Source organism: Patagioenas fasciata, chromosome 1 (genome assembly GCF_037038585.1).
Source record: "Patagioenas fasciata isolate bPatFas1 chromosome 1, bPatFas1.hap1, whole genome shotgun sequence".
Taxonomy (NCBI): Eukaryota; Metazoa; Chordata; class Aves; order Columbiformes; family Columbidae; genus Patagioenas; species Patagioenas fasciata.
The window spans coordinates 113,123,789-113,139,039 of record NC_092520.1 but is presented as its reverse complement, the minus strand read 5'-3'; the positions used below and the strand labels follow the sequence as shown (position 1 = coordinate 113,139,039).

General features: G+C 38.0%; 1 protein-coding gene across 5 annotated transcripts in view; it reads left to right on the top strand.

Moving 5' to 3' along the window:
- The window catches only part of WWC3 (WWC family member 3), a 104,166-nt gene extending 89,595 nt beyond the window's left edge, over window positions 1–14,571 (top strand). For 3 of the 5 annotated variants that reach the window (XM_065856325.2, XM_065856317.2, XM_071812992.1), the window contains 8 exons: window positions 2,563–2,730; window positions 3,443–3,594; window positions 5,582–5,741; window positions 6,907–7,071; window positions 8,402–8,494; window positions 9,514–9,744; window positions 10,449–10,576; window positions 12,040–14,571. In XM_065856325.2, coding sequence (XP_065712397.1) covers window positions 2,563–2,730; window positions 3,443–3,594; window positions 5,582–5,741; window positions 6,907–7,071; window positions 8,402–8,494; window positions 9,514–9,744; window positions 10,449–10,576; window positions 12,040–12,106 — 1,164 coding nt within the window. In that variant the 3' untranslated portion in view covers window positions 12,107–14,571. The remainder of the gene's footprint in view (window positions 1–2,562; window positions 2,731–3,442; window positions 3,595–5,581; window positions 5,742–6,906; window positions 7,072–8,401; window positions 8,495–9,513; window positions 9,745–10,448; window positions 10,577–12,039) is intronic. The other 2 variants (XM_065856308.2, XM_065856300.2) reach the window with 2 other exon arrangements.
- The last annotated feature ends 680 nt before the right edge of the window (window positions 14,572–15,251 follow it).

The window sequence follows — 15,251 nt, the reverse complement described above, 5'->3', positions numbered from 1 at the left end:
TTTAAGTGCTACTAATGAATTAGCAAAAAAGGGACAGGTCTTTAGGTTATGTTGGTAGGAATTTTTTTCTCTTTCATAGTCTTATTGTAGTTTGTCAGAAATATCTTTGTCTACAGTAGCTGATAACATACTTCAGGGTAAGTTAACAGTACTACTCAAAAAGAGAGAGAAACAATGCTGTAGTTTCTGTCACAGTTTCTTAAGGTAGGTGCATTAAAGTATACATTTAAACATTATGATTGTTGCCATCTTTTTCTGTAAATTGAAAATGACTTTTCAACTTGAGAAAATACTTATTTGCTACCTTTCTTTGGAGCTACTGTGATGGCCTCTGTTATAGTCTTTCAAAATCTCTTCCACTGAGATTACAGTTTTTTCCATCTATTTAAGCATCCGTAGATTTCTGAAGTTCTTGATGACTGCTTTCTTTTCAATTTGGTTGTGCCAGTTTAGTGTTTTCCTAAATGCAGAAGCCAGGCTGGAGTTTATGCTAAGTTACACAAATATTTGTACATAACAGGAAATGAAGGGGGAAAAAAAAAAAAAAAAAAAAAGGAGAAAAGAAATGTTCTGGCAAATAGTTCTAAACTTCATTTATATAGAGAAGTAAATCTACTAAACTTGTGGGATGCTCTTTCCACTCCCTCAGCCTTTTACTCATTTACCCTGCCTTGCTGAAGGATCTTTTTCTGCTTTCTGAAACTACGCTTCTTTAAATTGATTTATTTCTTCCCTGGTGGCCTCATCAATGTTGAGACAAGGGAGTTGTTATTTTTCATGAGTAGCATATATGGCTCAAATTAAAACATCAGAGAAATGCGATTGCCTTTCTTACAGTCACATGATGTTGCTGTTTCACTCCCCGTTTCTGATCTTTTACAGCCCTGACCAACCAATTATTCCCCGTGTCTTAATTTATTTGCATTCTTCTTCTTGAGTGTAAACATTTGGTTTTTTGCATTTCATGGTTTTATTTCAGAACATCCATCCCATTTTTTAACATCATTTAAGTTTTGATCTTTTTCTCATACATTTTAAAATCCCTCTGCTTCACAACACTGGGAGATACATAAATGCTTTCAATATTCTGCCATCCAAGTTGTTAACAAATGCATCGGAGCAGACACCTGGCAGCCCACTAGCGGACCCACCTTGGTCCTGTCAGTACTGAGAATTATTAATTGCATTTGATGGTGATGTTCTAGCCAATTAGCCAATTCATGTCTTTGGGCTGCCTTCTTAGCTGCTTCATACATCTTAAGAGTCAACGTGTTTTTTATAATATTGGTGATTGGAAAACAGCTTTCCTCTCTACCCCTGAAACCAAACCCAGCATGTCTTAAACATTTTCCAACTCCGATGCAAAAGTGTGATTTTTCGATACATGTTTCTTCCTTACATTGTGTCAGGACAAGTGTAACAGGTAATAGAAGACATTTCTGTTTCATATATGAAAGAAAAGGCATATCTGTTTGTAGCATCCAGTATATTGACATAAAATGACTGTCTCAGTAACATGTTGTATCCTGATATGACATTCTTTTGTTAGCCTCAAAAACTTTCTCCATCAGCTTTTGTACACCTGTTCAAACAGAGCCCCAGGGAACATTCATCTTGGAAAAACAATACATTTATTTTTTTCTTTAACTGTTATTTTCTAATTAACTCTTTCTTTACCCGCTTAAAGTTGAATACAGTTTCTATGTTTCCTACTGCCTTTCCATTAGCATGAAAATTAACAGGTTGTAGAGATAGCCGGATAAAGCCAAAACCAGTAACAGACTAGCTGTTATAAAGTCATTGCTAGGTCCAGTATGTGAACTGATTTTAAAAAAAAGAAAGAGGCAAAATAGCATGTGTTTGCTCACGGCGGGTTTTGGTTTAGGTCAACACCACTCAGAAATTTCTTACATAAGTGCTGTCTGATGGAGTAGGGCTACTTTAAAGCTGGGAAGACTTTTAGTGGGAAGCCTCCATTAAACCTATTTCCACCTGAACCTGGGAGATGTAAAGATGGCTTGGAAAGTGGAAAAATGACTTTATGGCACATTTGACTGCGTATATTATAAACAGGCAGAAAAAAAAAATTGGTTTACGCAACATATTTTTCCCCTTTGGAAGATGCCTTTGAGGATTGGAGAACAGAAGGGTATCCCAGAATATAGTTCTCTCAAATGAAAGCAGATTGAAGTAATATTGTTAAAGTAATAATAATTTAAGCAAATGTAGTAATTTAATATGTCATTGAGAGCATTTATTTAACATAATATTAAAAGCTGACATCTGTAACTATATCTACATCAGTCATGGAAATTTTATTTTTCAACTTAAATTTAATATCAACTATGCAACAATGACTTTCGGGTAGTGAGCAAGAGGCAAGAAGTTCAGTATCTTAAATGTCATAACGCAACAGAGCAAAACTGTCTCTTCTTAAGATACGCTATTAGTATTTTATAAAGTAGTGGTGTTTTTCACAATATAAGTAAAATACTCTTTAAATTAGAATATGTCTGTTCTGCAGTGTATTATATTGTGGTCTATGCTTTTTGCTGTTTACAGGGCATTGCGCAGATAAACCTGACTGATGCGGAGAGTTCGGGTGAGATGCAGCTTCACTGGTATTCAGTTCAGATCTTCACGGGTTCAGATCCCCAGAGAGCAAAAAACAAGAACCAGTGTGAAGAAAGTGTTCCTCGGTCTTCTGGAAATGTAACTACAGTTAAAACAGTATGGCTCTGAAAAAGTGATTTGTTTACTCTATTTGGCTTGCTCTGCTGGGTGGTTGGTCGTGGTCTTATCTCAGGTGCAGTTTGGTTTTGAGGTGCACAGAAGGCAATACCTTAATTTAGCTCTTGTGGCAAAAGCTGGATCTGGAAAGAGTAATTAAAAGCTAGATTGTGTCTGGACAGGTGCTTGAAATAGTTCTCTGTCTATATTGTATGCACAATTCCAGTTCAACTAACAAAAACTCATTTAAAATTTCTGCCACTGCACTTCAAGAGATTGTCAAGGAAGGTTGTACAATTTCCATGCTTGGAGATATTTTGGCCCTTGACTGGGCCTTGAGCAACCTGATGTGGCTATGAAGCTGTCCCTGTTTTGGGCAGGACATGGGACTAGGTGACTTCCAGAGGTCTGTTCTCACCTAACTTGCTGGATGATGCTCCACAGTGATGTAAAGCCTGCCCAGTTTCTGTGAGAAGTTGTGTTAGTGGAACACTGTACTTTTTCATCACTAAGATTCAGGACAGATGTTTTGAGTGGGTTTGTTTTGTTTCTTTATTTGTGTTTTGTTTTTTTCCTGTTGTTGTTGGTTTTGTTTTTTTTTTTTTTGGGAGGGGAACATACAATGGCTGTGATTTTGTTTTGTTTGAGTAATATACATTAAATATGATAGCTTGTTTGAATGGTTTTATCTGAGGTCTAGTTTACCTTTCAGGATGCAGTGACAGCCCTGTTAGCAAGGACCACCGCCCAGCTGGAGGCTGTTGAGAGAGAGCTGGCAGAAGAGCGGGTGAAACTGGAGTACACAGAGGAGGAAATCCTGGAGTTGGAAAGAAAGGAAGATCAAGCAGAAGCCATATCAGAAAGGTACAAATAGTAGTTTAAATACCTGATCAAACAGCTGAGTGCTATTTATACTATGGGTATAGTATGAAATGCAGCTGGAGAAACAGCAGGTCCTTATTCCAAGATCTACTCCCTGTTTGTGTTATGAGTATCAAATTAGGTTAGTATATGGTGACGTGCAAACAGGAGCAAACCTTATTTGAATAGCTGGGTGCGTTTAGAGGACTTGAAGTTTGGGGAGTGGGAAGACATTCTGTCAATCATGCTTGACCAACCTCATAGCCTTTTATGAAGACATAACAAGGTGATTAGGTGATGGCAGAGTGGTGGATGTGGTCTACCTTGATTTCAGTAAAGCATTTGACACAGTCTCCCACAGCATCCTTGCTGCTAAACTGAGGAAGTGTGGTCTGGATGATCCGATAGTGAGGTGGTCTGGGAACTGGCTGAAGGGAAGAAGCCAGAGAGTTGCAGTCAATGGGGCGGAGTCTGGTTGGAGGCCTGGTTCTAGTGGAGTGCCTTAAAGGTCAGTACTGGGGCCTGTATTATTCAATATATTCATCAACAACTTGGATGAGGGAATAGAGTGCACTGTCAGCAAGTTTGCTGGTGACACCAAGCTGGGAAAGAGTGGCTGACACACCAGAAGGCTGTGCTGCCATCCAGCGAGACCTGGACAGGCTGGAGAGTTGGGTGGGGAAAACATTAATGAAATATAACAAGGGAAAGTGCAGAGTCGTGCATCTGGGCGGGAGCAACCCCAGGTTCCAGTATAAGTTGGGCAGCAAGATGTTGGAGAGCAATGTAGGGGAAAGGGACCTGGGCGTCCTAGTGGACAGCAGGATGACCATGAGCCAGCACTGTGCCCTTGTGGCCAGGAAGGCCAATGGCATCCTGGGGTGTGTTAGAGGTGGGGTGGTTAGTAGGTGAAGAGATGTTCTCCTTCCCCTCTACTCTGCCTTGGTGAGACCACATCTGGTATATTGTGTTCAGTTCTGGGCCCCTCAGTTCAAGAAGGACAGAGAACTGCTGGAGGGCAACCAAGATGATGAAGGGAGTGGAGCATCTCCCTTATGAGGAAAGGCTGAGGAAGCTGGATCTCTTTAGCTTGGAGAAGAGGAGACTGAGGGATGACCTCATTAATGTCTATAAATATGTAAAGGGTGAGTGTTATGAGGATGGAGCCAGGCTCTTCTCGGTGACAACCGGTGATAAGACAAGGGGCGATGGGTATAAACTGGAACACAGGAGATTCCATTTAAATTTGAGAAGAAACATCTTCATGGTGAGTGTGACGGAGCACTGGAACAGGCTGGCCAGGGGGGTTGTGGAGTCTCCTACTGTGGAGACATTCAAAACCCGGCTGAACACATTCCTATGTAACCTTGTCTAGGTGTTCCTGCTCCAGTGGGGGGTTGGACTGGATGTTCTTTCGAGGTCCCTTCCAATCCCTAGGATTCTGTGATCAGAAACTTTTCTGGGGAGGCAACTGGAATGGGTTTGCAATGGCACTGTACTAAAAAAAAAAAAAAAAAATTGTTGTGACTTGAGAAAATGTCAAAGAAAGAAATGCATTGCAATGCTTATGGAATGAACATGCAGCACAGCTCTTACTATTTCAGGGTCAACTACCATGCTATTTCATAATTAATAATACACCCAGGTTGTTATGTGAGTTGTGGGGTTTTTTTGTTATTGTTTTGGTAGTATTGCTATAAAGACCAGGACATGAGCTTTAAGAAAATTAGGGAAGGTGATTTTTCTTTTTTTTTTTTTTTCCTTTTTTCTTTTTTTGGACACGAAGTGTATTTGCTTGTCCGTGCATCTGCAGAAGTGCAAGTGGGATATATTTTCCCTTTGAACATTCTGTATTTTTATTGGAGAAGTAGTACTCTAAAATGATAAATTGACCTGGATAATGAAATATATAAATGTGATGTATAGTTGCATGTGTTTTTTGTTTTGTTTTTTTAATACCTACAAAATTCTTGTGGTATTCTGACTTCAGGAGCTGGCAAGCAGAATCTGTTGACAGTGGCTGCAGTAATTGCACCCAGACCAGCCCTCCTTATCAAGAGACGTTTTGCGGGGACGCGTTAGCGGGACACGTGTTCTCAGCTCCAGCCGGCCAGTACAGCTCTGGGAACGTGCAGCCTCCGCCACTAAAGGTAACAAGTGAGAGAAGACGCTGCAGCATGGGAACTGCCGCCCTGCCTAACCGAGTATGTTACTGCTGCATGTTGGGTCTGAGTCCGAGCTGATCAGGAGAGAAGATAACCAGAGGTTACGTTAACAACTTTGTATGAGCACCACCTTCATGACAGCATGTGCCTTTTGAGTTTTTAAAAATACCTTCTCTAGGGCTGGTTTTTTTTGTGTACTTTCTATTTATTTCTGGACAGAATTAGCTTTTTTTTATCAAAAGGCAAGCTACTTTTATTGTGGCTTTTATCTAATGTGTAAGTATGCACTCGTATCAGTTTTTGTGTTGATCCAAAATTGTAACAGAAAAGGTCATGATAAAATTCCAGTGCTCTTAGAAATAAGAATTTTTGAAGGAATTGCAAAGAAAGAAGCTTAAAGTGTTAAGGCTTGCGTTACTGTTTCAGTGTTAAAATAAATACAGCTCAAACATTCAGAACAATTGTGCTGAAACAGATGTATTTAAAATCTTCTGTATTCAAGATATGAGACATTGAAAACAATCCTGAACAAACTGAAGTCAGCACAGTTCCATTGAAGCAGAGGAGCACAGGCTACTTGTGTTGTCTTTAGAGAAGATAACACCTCCTGTTTGGGAGTGAGTGATCTTCAAGTTTGGAAGCTTTGCTAGAGCAGCATATTTTCTGTGTTTCCAAATATTTGAGTGTTCTTGTATAATTGTTTAATCAGTGTTTCACTTCCCTTTTGTTGAGTTTCTTCTCTTCATTTGACTCCTTCCAGCTTTAAAGTGGTTGCTTCAGAGTTGCCTTGCTTGTTGACAGGTGACAGTTTTCTTCTGTTGAGGCTGGAGATCGGGTGGTAGCTTGGTTAATGCCCAGTTGCCAGTGCTGAATGCAGTCTTTGTGCTCTGTTGCTATGATTCATGTTATAACATTATTCTTACTGTTCCAGAGAACACTTCTGAAAGGTAATCTTATGTTTTCAAATGACCTAGTTTTAAAACTTTAAAAAATGAGATGATTCATCCTCTGTTCTCAGTGCTCATTAAAACTTGAACCTAGTTGGTGGGGCAAATTGTTTACTTCTGATATTGTTCGAATGTCTGATTGTTTCTGGTAAGAAAGAGAAAATAAGGAAAAAATAAGAATATTTCCTTCATTGAAATTTTAGGTGGATAAGGAAACTAACACTGAGGATCTATTTCCTGAAGAAGTTGCTATTCTTCCAAAAGAGAGAACTAGCCGCCGGCCACGGGGTTCTGCTTTTGTTCGCAGTAGCACTATTGTTCGTTCCCAGACCTTCTCGCCTGGAGCACGCAGTCAATATGTTTGCAGAGTGAGTAAGGCTTAAAGAGAAGGGAAGGGAGGGGCTCCCACACAAGAATTTTGTACGTTTTTGATCATTTCTTCTGAAGACTTTATTGCATTTAGAAGAAACATATACCACTTTTTAATACTAATGAACAATCTGTCATTGAATTTAAATATTGCAGTGGGGAAGAGGTGCCCTGATTATTTTTGTTTTTAGGAGTTTAAAGCTGAATTTATTTAATTTAAAATTTAAGAATCTACAATAAATTAGAAATTAAGCTCTCTTTCCTGGCAGCCTTAGAAGTTAGGCTAGGGTGATTGATTTTGCAGAGGTACAGCACTGTCTAATGAGACGTATAAACAGCTTAGAAGACAAGTTTAACTTTCAGGTGCTTAAAGTTTGGGAAAGGGGACTGAGTGCATAATCTTATGTTTATTGCATAAATATTCTCAGGACTCTGGTTGCTGTCAGGTGTGTAAGTCATAGGATGCCCATTACAGTGGAACCTGGGATTACTGGGTGCACTGGTGCAAATAACTGAGGATCGGCACAACAGTGTTCGAGTGCATGTGAGGCGGCTGCCCCACTCAGCACCAAAAGGCTTATAAGCAGTTGGCTGACGCTATTGCAGATCTATAGATCGATATTGATTTTGCAATATTGGTGGAATACGCATAGCTTTAATTGTACTTTTTCATAAGCTTTTGAGAGCTTGGCTTTGAAAATGCAGTGATGATTTCTTTTTAACTTTTATGCTTTTTCCTAAACCAAGGATCTTTTGGTTTTTACTCTTATTTACTTTGCATGCGGTACGTCTGTGGACCAATTTGAATTCTTCAGTTTGATTTCTGGATTCCATATCTGTTTATGTTGCAGGGAATATGAGTGAAACGCGCTCACACACCAAAACCAAGATAGTGCAAAAAGGAAGAGGTGGTTAAACACCCTCACTTCATCTGTGTTTACTTAAAATTAGAGGGGGACAAAAAAGGGGGAGAATGTATTGCTTGTGCCCATGACAGTAAATGGTTGAGAAAGAAATTTTAACTCCCTTTAACACTCCCCTCCCCCTTTTTAGGTTGCATTGTCTTGAATATTTAGTAGAATGCTTGATGAACCTTACCTGTAAAACATTGATAATTTTGAAGCTTTCTTAAGTTATTGTATCTGTACAGTGTGAGTACTATTATATACAAATCTTTATAAATAACTAAAGCTGAAAAAATCAGTTGCATAAGACAGTTTCGGTACAGTTTTGAAAATGAATCTGAAGAGCAAATGAAAAAAAAATCCAGATTTCTTAATGTAGAAGACCTTGTAAGCAACTTATATTTTCAATATCTTTTCTAATCAGCTGTATCGCAGTGACAGTGACAGTTCGACTCTGCCAAGGAAGTCACCTTTTGTCCGAAATACGTTGGAGAGGCGTACTCTACGGTATAAACAGGTATTCCTATGAAACCGATTCTTACTTTTCACTGAGTTGCTAGGACACTGGCACTGTTTTTCTTAAGCTTTAGATGCCTACACGTACATTCTCATGTTTTTAGGAAATATATGAGGCTTCTGTAATGTATTGGGGGTAGTGGGTGCGGTGTGTACATGTTTTAGGTGTGGTTTGGGTTATTTTCAGCTAAAAGGTAGACATAAAGAAGTGAAATATAGTTGTAAAGAATTATTTAGGAGAAAAAATAGCATAGCAGACAAAAGTTAGTTTAATGGGGACTGAATTTGTATTGATTTAGATGTAGACTTTGTTAAATCTTTAAAGTCTACTTTATGATTCAGGGTGCAGGCCCGGAGAAGTGTGTGTGAATGTAGCAGTGAAACATCCAGCTCCCCTCCTATGCAGCCTAGAGCAATGTAGTGTTTGAGGCCCAAGTATTCAGGAATTAATAGGTTATAACCTCTTCTCTCACTCTTGTGCCACCCCACAGAACAGGTGGGCAGAGAAGGGCAGATAAGGCATTTAATGCCGTGTGTATAAATGGCTTATGGTTTAACCTGGTCAGCAGGAGTTAATCTATTGCTAGTGTACGCAAGTAGAGAGCCACACATCCCATTTTGAATCAGAATGTATCTTAAAACCAATATCGAATAAAAAGCCTTTAAGGGGAATCTTACTTGGTACGGTATTTTCTGATGTCGTGACTCAGTTTTTCATATTGCATCCTTTTATTATCAGCATAATATGAAAGTTTGGTCTGTAAACTTGAATTAGTTTTTATGAGCCAAAAGGCGGCTGTAAAAGGAGGTAGTAGAAAGCATTAATTTAAAAAGTTGGTACATGGTACAGAAAACCTGTACAGCTAGGTAGCCTTTCACTGTGGGATGATAAGTAATCTCTCCAAAACTTTGTGTGTAAATTAAGTATGGAAAAGATATGCTCTATATAGCTCAAAATCGGCCAGTGTGTCATGTTGAGAGTAATATATCGTGTGTTTTACTTGAATCCGAATAACTCAGCAGTCCTGCAGATCGCCTTTGGCTGAGCTTATGGCGAGGACATCCTTAGACCTGGAGCTGGATCTCCAGGCATCCAGAACTAGACAGAGACAGCTGAACGAGGAGATATGTGTTTTAAGGGAGCTGAGACAGCGTCTGGAAGATGCCCAACTCCGAGGGCAGACAGATCTACCCCATTGGGTCCTTCGAGATGAACGATTCCGGAACCTGTTGAAGGAAGCAGAGAGGCAGGTATGGGAACAGGCGACAAGCAATCAACATGTTCTGGTTTCAAAGTTTCTTGATTGTGACAAGATGTCTAAGGAGCTGTTTTTACAAAACTTCAAACAATGAAAGTTACTTCGATATTCTTGAAGTTAGCGCAATAGAGATCATTGGATTATTACCAAACTGTGTATTTATTTGAAGACAATGGAGAATGGTGCTATTTACCAGTAGCACTTTTTTGTTTTGGTTTGGTTTTTTAGTAGATATTTATTATTGAAGCTTTAATTCCCTTACTTCTGATCTTTGAAAGAAATTTTGCTGATTTGATATTTCATTTTTACAAGTGTTTGGAAAGTTCCATAGGTATATGATTTTTCCTTTTCTTGGAAAAAGAAGTTACAGGCAAAAATTGGAAAAACTGGGTAACAAGCAAAATTGCCATTGGATTATTGGAGATGAAGAGTGAGCCTAATTTGTTTTAAGGTCTTGTTTGACAGATCTGTTTGCAGTGAATTTCACAAATTTAGTACATATCTGTCTGCAGTGCATTATGAAATGAAACAATACTGTGTTTTGAATTTATAGTTCTTGGATGATCAACTATTTCAGACAGTGTACTTGTGTGCTTTTATTGTGATGAGTGGATAAAAACTCATTATTTTAACCTAGGTATTCTTGTGTTTTATTTATGCACATGACCATTTAAGGCAGTATATTCTTGTTTTTAGACCAGACAGACCAAATTTGAACATCACCAAGAGCAAGCAGCTGAAAAGATGCTAAAGAAAGCATCAAAAGAAATATACCAGTTGCGTGGGCAAAATCAGAAGGAGCCTATTCAGGTGCAGACTTTTAGGTAAGTGGTGATGTGTACTGCAAGGGCATGGCAACGATTCACTAGAGAGGTTAAAGCTCTCTAAAGCACTTAGCTTAAGTTCTGCGTCTTCTGTATAGCCAGTAATTTTTAACTATATAAAGAAATTCGGATACATGAGTTTCCTTTGATTCATTTGTAGTGCGGAGAGCCAAAACGAAGGTAAAATTGCAGTCTTACAATTCTAAAACATGTGAAATTAAAAAAAAAAAGTCTTCAAGCGCACACATAGCTTAGATGATTCTTTCAACTTAACCTACTTACTATTAAGTTCACATGATTTGTCAGTTCTTCGGTGCAAGCCTGTGGGCATAAATAGTTCGTATAATGTAATACATACACGTTACTAGTAACACTCTCTCCCTAAAAATTAGTCATTAACATTCCAGCTTTCCCTCAGTAAGCCTTTGCTTTAGACTACTTTTCCAGTTTCAGCTGCATTCACATGGTATATGTCCTCTCTTAGCTTCAGATTTTTTTCTGACACTTGATTTTGTGTACAAGTGGCATTGATAAAGAATGTGTGTTTCACAGGAAGGCTTTATTACTTTAGCATTACATCTTTTTATAATTTTTATTGAAAGAGTAACATTAGGAGTAAGAAAGTGTTAGTGCAACGTAGCTGTGGAGGACAGCTCAGCTACCATGTTACGTTATACTGTTTCATCCAGTGTTCAGATTTTTAGAACTTTTTTACAGGGAATACTTAAGTGAAATAGAAAAGCTGTCTGTCCTTTCATGTAATTTTTTTGATTGAATTATACTGGAAAGGCCCTTTTCAGAAAGGTAGGAAGGAAGTAAGAGGAATAGAAATTTTAGGGTTGCATTTATATCTTATTTTTCTGGTAATAAGAGGAGTTTTATGTCTTGTCTACTGAGATGCCAAAAAGATATGGAGAACTGAATAAAATGAGGTGTAGAAAATTAAACAAAAGCTGTCTTCCTTGTTGAAGTTCCTGCCATTTATATTCACACATTCATTTTTTATGACACTTATTTTACTGCATGTACTCATGTACTGTTTACTCAATAAGGAAGCAAAAAGATGACTCTGAAAGCTGCCTTTTTTCTTTTTCTTTTTCTTTTTTTTTTTTTTTTTTTTTTTGGAAGGCTTTATTGCTGTGTACAAGGTTTTGGGACATTTGAATTGCAGAAGTGACTTATGCAGGGCTTGTCCTGCAAAACCTTTTTACAGTGAACTATGATGTTCAATAAGTTGTATAAAGTGAAAGAAACAGTAATTATGTCCAAGGAAGCATTGGCAAAAGTATACAGTGAGGTTTAATAACTTTTTTGGTAGGTTTTGTGTACTCAAATAAACCATCAGTTCAGTATGTGAGTAACAAATGCAAACCACTAAACAGAGTGAAGAAACCATGTTCTTTGGGGAAAAAAATGTAGGCATATATCTGATTGACTTCCTTTTTATCTTGTTTTGATCACAGAGAGAAGATAGCTTTTTTTACAAGACCAAGGATTAACATACCTCCTCTGCCAGCTGATGATGTATGACATGTTGCATTGTAAACATGAAGTATTTATCGCTTTTATTTTAATGAAGTTACTAGATTAGCCAAGTTTCTTTAAAAAAAAAAGTGCAAAAGCTAATATACACGTTTTGTAAAAAATAAAAAAAGTAAAAAAAGTAAAAGTAAACAAAAACATATATAAATATATATACATATATATATTTTATAATAGTGACTGCAACAAGGCTTGGTTTTTCCTTGTTGTGAAACTGACATCTCTGAAGACAACTTATTTTATAAAAGATCGACTATCCTGTTAAGAGCGTGTACAGTTTTTATGCTGTTTTATTTGACTTAAAGGCTGGAAGACAGAAACAAAGTGAGTTCAGGCAAATTCACTGTAGTGTAATTTATTTATAGTGCCTTTTTTCCTTGAAGGAAAATACCTACTTTAAGATGTATTTTAAGACTGAAATTTTGTTCTTCAGTATTTGTCATACAGTAGAATGGAACCATTGAGCTGGTTTTGTTTCTGATACCTGAAATGAAAATGAAAATACTATGTTCTAAAAATGTCACTTTTTTCAGCTTTATTATCTGTAGCTTTTTATGTACATTGTATCCTTTAGCACTGTCTGTGTTATAGCAAAATATTATCACCTGCAATGTGTTTAACACTGATTAGAAGTGATGTTAAACATTGCAGAATTCATTTGCATGTTCTTACTGTGCACTAATAGATTGTTCTCATTTCAGTTGTGTCTAAAGTATCTTTGTATTCTTAACTAGTTTCTCAGTTTTAACGGAGGAAGGAAAAGGGTGACAGGTCTTTGTTTTGCTGTGTAATAAAAGGAGACTTCAAGAGCAGTGTGAGCTAGCTGTGTGGAAAGAACGCTAAAGAATATTATAGTAATTTCTACAGTTCTAAACATTCAGATCTGATGCAGGAAACAACAGATGTGCTGATTTTGGAAAGCAGCTGCATTAAATAAGGGTGCTCAAACACGTGTTCATCCTGAGGCGTGTGCTTTGAGGTTGCTGCATGCAGATTGTGTTGAACAGCGGCACTTTCCAGGAGGAAGGTATATAGTTCTGGAAGGTACAGTTTACTTGATTGCTAGTTGTACCAGCTCAAACCCAGTAAGAAATAATTTTACTTGTAACAATCATTTTAATGAAAGACTGTCACCCTAAATTCCCGAGAATGCCAGTTTTGTGTCCTTGCATCCTGCAAGTATGTAAAAATACTTCTTTACTAAGCTACTATAATAGTTTCTCATATTTTTCTAATTATACATTACCTACAAAGAGAGGTGCCCAACACAAGACTGACTTAGCAAATTGCTGGAATCGCCTAGAAGGAAGATCATGCTGTCTCTTAATTAAAGGTCAAATTGGCTCCAGACTTTTACATATCAGGAGATCAAAACAACAGCCAAAACCTAAATAGGCTCATCAGAACCAATCTGAACATTTTCAAATATTTTGTGAGTGAGTGTTCTGTGTGAATTTGAAGAGCTTATACTCTTGTTACCTTGTCAAAGATCAGGAAAACCTGAAAGCAAAACTGAATTGCTTTTACTTGACCAAGCTGAGGCAAAAAGTAATGACAAAAAAAGATTTGAAACCTAAATTGTTAGTCAATGAGGATGATCAACACAGACATTTAACTTTAAGGTAGTATTCCCTATTGCCCGGTATGGCCTGTAATCAGTTATAGGAATCAAGTGGTTTGATTGTATAGCAATATATGTGAAATTCAAATTTATTTAGCATTTTATCCTGAAGTCTGTGTTTGCCAGGAAGCTTTGGTGGGTGACTATTTGATTTTCATATACATAGTCAGAAACCATGCAGATAAAAAAACAAATTATGCCAGAAATTTTTAGTGTTTGGGTAAAAGTCTAGGGACAGCAAGCTTTGCAGCGCTCATTGCTTGAAAAGACCAGTTAGTCAGAATTTCGTGTCTCATTTTCAGTGGAGGCCCTTACAGGGTAGCGTTCTAACAAAAGTTCCCATGCAGTGACACCAGAAGTGCTTGCTGTGTATGCAAAGAACAGACACCACTGAGTTCCCATGAGGGTGGTCATATACTGGAAGCAGCAGAGAGGTGGAGCTCTTGGTCCATGGAGGGGCTGAGAACTTGACATGGCCTGGAACAAGCCTGGTTGCGTTAGTCTTGCTTTGAACAGGAATTGGGGTAGGGACCTCCCTTCCACCCTGAATTGTTCTGTGACTCTATAGCAAAGGGGCAGTGTCTGGTGGCCTTCATGTCAGGGAGTTCATTGGCGCTTTTAAACACAGGCTGCTGTGAGACATGCTCGATATGTCTGGTGGGTCCGTGATTCTGACTGCTGTAATGAGTTCTGTCTTGATGTGGTAATGAGTTACCATATTCAGTATTCATCTCTCTTGTTTTTGTCACAGTTCTGTATGATTGTGTCATTTTTTTTGTATTATTTGAAAGTATTTCTTCTATAAAATAAAATAATTTGCCATAAACAGAAACAGAGTTTTGTTATATATCACAGTATGAGACATTGTTTGGATGGTTCATATTTGCCACATTCACGATGCTTTCATAAAGAAATTTTGTATTTTGAATAACAGTGTCATTTAGATCAATGTAATGGATTTTCAAATAAAGAGAGGAAATCTGTGAGATGAGAGATCGTGGAGAGGCTGTACTGAAGACCTGAGAAGGATGCAGAGTGTAAGCAATGGCAGGTATATGTGTCTATGTGCTTACTGCTCACAATAAGCTGACAGGTGTATCAGAGGCTCGTAGTTGAATATTCCTCAAATTCATGGGCAGCTCCATTTACGACACATCGAACTGCTTTTTTTTTCTAACAGAAGTTTGTACCTTGTAGCTCTGTTTTGGAAGTAAGTTGACATTATTAGTTCTGTAATGTCTTTCTTAGGACAAATTCCAAGGTGGAAGTCACTCAGAAGAATACAGGTTAAGCTTTTTTAGGCTGAACTTCACTGCTGCTTTCACAAAGGAAACTTTAAACCTGCATAATTGTAGAAAGGCCGTTTCTCAGTTTCTTTCTCCAACCCTAAGCTGCATGAATGCAGGCAGAACTGTAGTACTGACATATGACTCCTGCCTCTGTCCAGTGTTTGCAAGATGTTACGGGCATGACAGAATTTAGGTTATTTTTAAACACTCTGCTAGAAATAGT